Source organism: Carcharhinus amblyrhynchos, chromosome 9 (genome assembly GCF_965287045.1).
Source record: "Carcharhinus amblyrhynchos chromosome 9, sCarAmb.v2.hapA, whole genome shotgun sequence".
Classification (NCBI taxonomy): Eukaryota; Metazoa; Chordata; class Chondrichthyes; order Carcharhiniformes; family Carcharhinidae; genus Carcharhinus; species Carcharhinus amblyrhynchos.
The window spans coordinates 109,330,920-109,339,240 of NC_137332.1; the positions used below are offsets into that span (position 1 = coordinate 109,330,920).

Sequence of the window (8,321 nt, forward strand, 5' to 3'; positions counted from 1 at the left end):
TTTTCCAAATGAAAGGACAAAGGCAGCAGGCACATCGGGGAACCATCATCTGCAAGTCCCCCTCCAAGCCACTCGCTGTCCCAACTTGGAATTATATCGCTATCCCTTCATTATGACTGGGAGATAATCCTGGAACTCCTTCCCTCGCAGCATTGTGGGTGTCCATGTACAACAAGGGCTTCGAGGAGGTGACTCACCACAACTTATTTTAGCTGAGTTGTGGATGGGCAATAAATACTGAACTAGACATTGACGCCCATATCTCCTGAAAGGACATCTAAACAAAAATCAGTATTTTGTTTTCACGTGTCTTCTGGGTTTGACTGTGACAGTATTTGTCCCAGTTCATCTCATCAGGCTCCCTCTGTAAATGAACAGTCCGGAAAAGGTGGAAGACTGTCTCAGTTCCAGTGCTAGATTTCAGTTAGAGTTCTGAATTATTCTCTGAGTCAACGTAACACAGATACCGTGTGTTGCAGTATCGAGTAGTTGTAAGTATCTGTACTGCAGCACATAACCTAAACTGAAGGCAGCGGGCTGGTCTCAAGTTGCCTTTGGATGCTGAGAAAGAAAATCAATGCAAGTTCTTTATTTTCTAGCAAATGAAACGAATTTCGGACTTCCCTTCCTTTATGTGTATGATGTGACGTATTTCCCTAAAGCATACCAGTGACTGAACCTTATACTTACTGCTTAGTCCGTAAAGGGCTTTGGGTCGTCCTAGAGTGGTGATAGGCGCCATATAAATGCAAACGCTTCCCTCCTTATATCGAACGCAGAGGTTCAATCCCTTCAAAATAACATCTGTACCAGTCATCTAAAAAGTCTCCTTCAACTTTGTAAGTGTCTTGTGCTGTATTCGTGAACACAATTCAGTTTCTAGGCTTTGCCCTTGCACCGAGTTTCACCAGAGTGGTTTTAATCAATAGCAAGTCCAGGCTGGAGAAAATTGGAATGGAATCTCGATCCCGCCCATCTCTCTCTCTCTCTGCACTTTCAACATTCCGTGAAGCTCTACCCGCCCCGACAGGATGCAGTCATTCTTCTGTGTGATATAAAGTTGTTCCCACTTCATACCCTGCTAGGTTTTACATTCCGGTGCGAGGCGACGAAGTGCACCCTTGGTTATAATAACATTTCTCCACGTATTGCAGCGAATTCTGTCGCGAAATTGTGAAACAGGTGTTCGACAGCGCAGTTCCAAGTGAAATCCGGTCGAATCTACAAGCGCTGATCGTGAACATGGCTTCCAAAGAGCTTGTCAAGAATATAAGCGAAGATGCAATTTGTCCGAGTTGTCTTGATTTCTTCAATGATCCGGTTACGCTGGAGTGTGGACATAGTTTCTGCCGCCCCTGTATCACCCAGTGTTGGGAAAATAAAGACATATTCTGCTGCCCGAAATGTAGAGAGGCGTTTCCGAAAAGAAACCTTAGGGTAAACGGAGCCCTGGCGAATCTAGCCGAGAAAACACGAAATTTAACCGTCAACAGGAAAGAGAAGGAAAGTAAATTTCACTGTGAGAAACATCAGGAAGAACTGAAGCTGTTTTGTGAAACTGACAAGAAATTGATCTGTTACACTTGTAAAGATTCGTGGGAACACAAATCCCATAACTTCATGGCGATTAAAGACGCTGTTGAGCTCTACAGGGTAATCCGAAATGTATTTTCAGCTGATTACTTAATCACATTTTCATGGTTTAATACTTTAATTCTGTGATTTTCTCTCCCAATCCCAGGAGCAGCTGAAATCTATCTTAGCATCTCTAACAGAAAAGAAATGGGCGATGCGAGAAAAAGAACTGAAACAGAAACTGAAGATTTCTGAAGTCAGGGTAAGGTCTCCCTGTGCTGATTTTCTGGGATCTCGATTAGTTTTGTTCCCTTTATCGCGGGACATTAATTATGTTTCACATTTCATTGGGTAGGAACAGTCGAGCAGTCTGCAGACCCACATCACATCCGAGTTCACTAAAATGCACCAGATTCTCACTGAGAAAGAGCAGCGTTTACTCAGAGATCTCAGGGAAGAAGAGGAGAGGATTCTAGAACCAATGGAGGAAAGCCTTCGGGAGATTCAGCGGAATTTGAATCATATTAAAGAGAGACTCTCAAAGCTTCACGAGCAGATGGAACAAAAAGATGAATTGAAATTTCTGAAGGTGAGGGAATATATTGCAATTCAGCAAAACTTCACACAGAGAATATTTGATGATAACGAAAATAAATGCAGCTTTTGATGAAGAATTCTATGTGATTAAAATCGATTGTTTTGCCTATTTGGGGGAAGTTCTGTTGTCACATAAATAGCCGACTTCCTCATTTCTACAGAATCCTGGGAATAACTGCAAAGTTTCTGGATTAAATTGTCATGATCTTGACTCATGTAATTTAACTTCCTTGTTGCACAAGTTTAATCATCGCCTGGGACACTTTACATTGCTTCTGCATTCCCAATTCCCTACTGAAATTGATTATGGAGGCAACTTCCTTCTCTGTGTCACAGATTACGTTCCAGATCATTTGGTGTTTAATAATCTTCCTTTGCCAATTATGTTAAAGTGTTGTGTAGGTGATGCCCCGGGGCTCCTTATTTCTACATACCTTTAAAACTGTCTCACGTCCCAATCTGCATAAAATTGTATCCAACCCGTGTCTGCCCATTTCACCAGCCAAAGAATTATTTTATCCCATGCCTGGTTATATCGCCCTGAAGCCTGTTACTATACTTCACACTTTTTTTTGTTAATTTCAGGAAGAAGTTTGTCAGAAGAGAAGGTAGGAAATGCCTTTTACTGAAATTCTGCAGGCTTGTTAAAATAACCCAGAAAATATGATCTAGTTATTACAGCAACTGTTTAATACGTACAGGGTTATTGAGGAGGAAGACCTGATCTCGGTATTAGATGTTTCCTTATCCGTTGGGAGGTTCCGTGGTCCTTTACAATACACAGCCTGGAGAGAAATGATAAACTCCATTAATTCAGGTAAAAGACTTTTTTTTTCCTGGTTAATAACTCTAGATGGGAATTGTCTAAACCCGCCCCCGGCCTCGAGATGAATTTATTGCAAATAACCATGACTAGCCACAAATTCAAAAATCTTAGAAATAAGGGAAAACGTGTAATGTTATTGAATTAAACAAGATCCCAAACTAATAAGATAGGATTCGCAATGTGAATGATTATTGGGGGTTACATAATCTAGGAAATCCCAAAGTTAGTAATTGGAGAGTACAAATACAATCTAGAGAGAATGAGGTTGAGTTTTGGAGAAACCTCATGGTCTGGACATCCAGTGAGCCCACTGTTCACCAAAGAAATTTGGGCAGAGGCCCAATCCATTCTCAGAATTGGACTTCAGTCCAATAATGCTGACAATTTGTCCAGACATCTGGAGCATTGATCTTGTGCTCAATGTTGCATGATGGAGGAAGGCAGAGAAATGTAATGAGGAGATTTGTCCCCGGGTACGATTGTTAGGAGCTATTTAAAATGTGTGAGTGCAGGTTGAGTTGGGGGCGTGGGACAACGGGATGAATTCAGTGATTTGGGGGTGGGTGAGGAGGGGGTAAATGCAGTACTTGGGTGGTTAGGAGGGGGTTAATGCAGTGGGGATGGGAGGGACTGTGTGGAAACTTGAGGAGCAGACAGCAGCAGGACGGATAATTCTTGCAGCAGCATGGACACAAACGGTTAGAAAAGAGAAAATAATTATGCAATACAATGGCGCATTTCACACCAAATGATGTCCCAAAGCATTAAACAACTAGTGAATTGTTAACGAAATCTATTAACTGCTACAATGTAGGAAACACAACCATCAATCTATCTACAAGCACGATAACGACCAGACGCCCCTGTCTTTGTGATGTTGTTTGTGTGTTAAGACAAGACTAGGGCACTCACCATCACTCATTTCAACCTAGGATCTCACTCATTTTCTCTGAAGTATTGTGTGCAGTTCTAAGCATTACATTGCAGGAAGGACACAATTGCTCTGGAGAGAGTGCAGAGGACGTTTACTAGAATGCTGTAAGGGCTAGAAAAGTGTAGCTACAAGGAATAGTGGATCGATTGTGTTTTTTTTCCCTTGAAACGAAAAAGCAGTGAGGTGACGAGATTGAGGTCTACAAAATTATGAGCAGCACAGTATCACTGCTGACTCACAGGGACCCGGGTTCAGTCCTGGTTTCAGTTCACTGTCTGTGCAGTTTCCACATTCTCCCGTGTTTGTCTGGGTTTCCTCGGTAGCTCCGGTTTCCTCCCACAGTCCTAAGATGAGCGGGTTAGGTTGATTGGCCAGGTTAAATTGACCTTAATGTCCGGGGATTAGTCGGGTTAATATGTGGGGTTACGGGAAGAAGGCCTGGGTGGGATTGTGGTCAGCACAGACTCGATGGGCAGGATGGCCTCCTTCTGCACTGTAGGATTCTATGATGAGGGGAAGAGATAGAATGGATAGGTTAAAATTGTTTCCCTTGGTGGAGAATTTTAGAACAAGGGGACATTGATTTAAGGTAAGTGACAAAAGGGACAGGAGGATTTTTTTTTACACAGAGGGTGGTGTGTGCCTGGAATTCACTGCCTGAGGTGGTGGTGAAGGCAGGGACCCAAAACTGTTTTTAAAAGTACCTGGATCGGGATGATCAAAGTTCTGATGAATTGAAATGTTGGATCTATTCACTCTCCATAGATACTATCAGACATGCTGAGATTTTCCAGCATTTTCTGTTTTTGTTTCAGATTTCAGCATCCACAGTATTTTGCTGTTATCCACGATTTCCTCCTTGGTTTCTTTCAGAATCCTGGAGTATATTTCATCTAGCCCAAGGGATTTACCCACTTTCAAGAATGTTACTCCCCTTACTGTTGCCTATCTCCCTATCCTTATCACATCCAGTTCTTCTCACCCCTTCTCGTTACTGAGAAGTATGTCTGTTTTGTGGCCCTCCTTTTTGAAGATGATGCAAAGAATTCATTATGAACACCATCTAAAGTGTATGTCTCTTATAGATCATTTTGACTTTCATGGATCCTAATCTTTCATTAGATATCCTGTTGCTAATGTGTTGATAGAACAACTTTCGGTTTCTCTAGACTTTCTTGCCAAAGATTTTTCCCATACCTTCTCTTTGATTTACTGATTTCTTTTCACTTTCTCGACTCCTCTCGACATTCTGTACTATTGTGTTTTCTGTGTTTGACATAAACTAATAACTCTCCAAAATTAACTTCTCCCTCTCCCCACCTTGATACCACTGATCAGTGACATTCTGGTCATGGCTCCAGGCAGTGATTACAGAATGAAATGTATCTGGATAGTAAAACAGCATGTGTGACAGAAAATCAGTAGTTCATTTTTCAATATACACTCAAGGCATCACACTCTATTTTACCTCTATCCTTCCAGCATCCCCTCCCATTGCCCGCTGCACACACTTCCACTTTCCCAAGCACTTTATCACCCCTGCATATGCCCTTCCTGTTAATATCTACAGTGACCTTCCCTAATCTCCCTCCAAACTCTTATTCTCCTCTCCCACCCCTTGCTCACATTTCCCTTCCCACAACAGACTATTACCTCATCCTCATTACATATACACAGTCTCCCTAGGACCACACTGCATTCCTCTTCATCGTGCACTGTCTTTTGCAGACTATGCATTCCTACCCTCCAAAAACACAGCCCTACTTCCCCCAATTATTTCCGTTGATTTTTGTGCCCTTATCTTTAGACACTCAGGATGCAAACTTTAAATGACAGTGGATTCCACGATTAAAACCTAACCTGATTTAGACCTGTAAAAAAGAAAACTGTTCAAATAAATCAGTAAGAAACTAAATCTGTGTTTTTTTGTAACTTTCCCCCAGCTCCAGCTTCTCTGACTCTGGATCCGAACACAGCGAATCCTTGGCTCATCCTATCTGAGGACCGGACCAGTGTGAGACTCGGAGACAAACAGCAACTGCTTCCTGACACCCCCCAGAGATTTGATATCTGGGGCTGTGTCCTGGGATCGGAGGGTTTCACATCAGGGAGAAATTATTGGGAGGTGAAGGTGGGGAATAAGACTTGGTGGGGCCTGGGAGTGGCCCAAGAGTCCGCTGAGAGGAAAAAGAGAATAAATCGGAAACCTGAAAGTGGATATTGGATTGTGTGGCTGGATCCACAAAGAGGTTACTTCGCTGGAACTTCCCCTTCATCAACTCCATTCATACCGACTGTGAATCCCAGGAAAATCGGGATTTACCTGGACTATGAGCGTGGACAGCTGTCATTTTACAATGCGGACAACATGTCCCATCTCCACACTTTCACCGACACTTTCACCGAAAGAATGTTTCCAATCTTCAGTCCAGGGTCGAATGATGGCGGGAAAAATACTGCACCACTGACAATCTGTGGAACTGAAGGTTATGAATAGATCCATCCCATAATTTCATACCGTCTCCCTCCCTCCTACCAGCTGTAAACTGATGGGTGACTGTCAGTTGGAGAAATAAGTTTGGTTAACAACCTAGATTATAAAAACAATACTTCAAAATGATCAATGTTTCCTTATATCCAAGAAGTTTTCACAAGGGCATTGCAGTGCTAAACTACAGGCGGTGTGGAAACTTCAACATTTAGCTTCGATACAATAATTCTTCCTTTTGGTGAAAATTTATTAGTCAACCACCTACATGCTACTGATCGAGAAATTATGTCCTAACATCCCTGATCGCTCTCTCTCCTATCAGTTTTAAAAGCACATTCCATGCGTAAACTATTAACTTCTAATTTGCTTCATTTACTTGTCAAAGTTTGATGTTTGTATTTTGCACTCTTCAAAACCATTTCTTATTTACTGATAGAATTGCAAAGACTTTAAATTGGGGCTTTCTTATGCATTACTTGTAATGTGTCTGGCCAATTCAGTTTGCATCTTAATATTCCAATGGTAAGCTACTGAGACAGGCTCAATAACTGAGATTCTTAATAATTGCTTGGTTAGGTAGACGATAGAATCAGGAGAACTATGAGCAGCAGTCAACCACATGGCCCCTGGAGCTGCTCTCCATTCCGTAAGTACTACCAACATTTAACTATGTTAACACCACTTTCCTATCAATTCCCCAAATTTCTAGAGAGACCAAAGATATTGCGGCATTAAATATATTCATCATATAGCATCAATAATCAACTGGGGTGCAGGATTCTTAAATAAATTACAATCCATTGAGAAAAAAATCTGCATATCTCAACTTTTAATGAAAGGTCTCTTATTAAAAGCTTATTTATTCGTGTGAAGTGTAGGCATACATTAACATTGCAATGAAGGCACTGTGAAAGTCCCCTAGTCGCCACACTCTGGCGCCTGTTCAGATGCACTGGTGGAGAATTTAGCATGGCCAATGCATCTAACACGTCTTTTGTACTGTGGGAAGAAGCTGGAGCACCCGGAGGAAACCCACGCAGAAACGGAGAGAATGAGCAGACTTCAAGCAGATGGCGACCCATCTGGGAATTGAACCCGGGTCCCTGGTGCTGTGAGGCAGAAATGCTAACCATTGTGCCACTGTTATTCTGAGCCTTCAATTTTCTGGATTCCCCAGCCAGACACAACTTCTCAATGAATACCCTGCCTTGCACCTTCAACACAATCTTTGTTTCAATTAAGTCACCTCCGATTTTTCCCAAACTCGGGAGAGTGTGGGTCCAATTTACTCAGCTTCTCATATTAGGACAAACAGATGGTCCGTGGGATCTATCCTCTGCGTGTGATGGTCTTCATGTTCATTTGTGTAGATAACTAACAATACTTACTATATAAATATTATCACAAAAATAATAATCCAGTAATTAAAATACTTTACATTATGGTGCACTTAAAGGGATAAAATAAAAAAAGTGTCACTTTACAATATTGTCAGATTATTTTTGGAGAACTTGCCGTATTTCTGCTTCTCCGATACACTCTCCTGAAATGTTTTCAATCAATTCATAGACTACAGCAAAGAAGGAAGCCATTCAGCTCATCATGTCCACACAGGTCCACAAATGCAATTTTCAAGCTCTTCCTTCACAACCCTGGAAGTTATGGCAGCGCAAGTGAACAAGCAAATACTCGTTAAATGCTACCAAGAGTTTCTGACTCAATCACCCTTTCACACAGTGAATGACAGACTTCCACTATTCCCTCCGTTAAATATTTGTCCTTAGCTCCTTTCGTAGCCTTCTACCTCTTACTTTGATTGCCTTTGATTATTGACCCCTGTACTAATGGAAAAAAAGTGCCTTCGCACCCATTCCATCAATGTCTTTCATAACCCCATG

The 8,321-nt window shown here is 41.8% G+C and overlaps 1 protein-coding gene across 1 annotated transcript; it reads left to right on the forward strand.

Moving 5' to 3' along the window:
* The first annotated feature begins 1,035 nt into the window (after positions 1 to 1,035).
* LOC145348178 (zinc-binding protein A33-like) lies at positions 1,036 to 7,873 on the forward strand. The gene is made up of 6 exons (XM_080196369.1): positions 1,036 to 1,653; positions 1,742 to 1,837; positions 1,931 to 2,164; positions 2,758 to 2,780; positions 2,874 to 2,989; positions 5,876 to 7,873. The coding sequence occupies exons 1-6, from the start codon at positions 1,243 to 1,245 to the stop codon at positions 6,427 to 6,429; spliced, it is 1,434 nt and encodes a 477-aa protein (XP_080052495.1). The 5' UTR covers positions 1,036 to 1,242; the 3' UTR covers positions 6,430 to 7,873.
* The last annotated feature ends 448 nt before the right edge of the window (positions 7,874 to 8,321 follow it).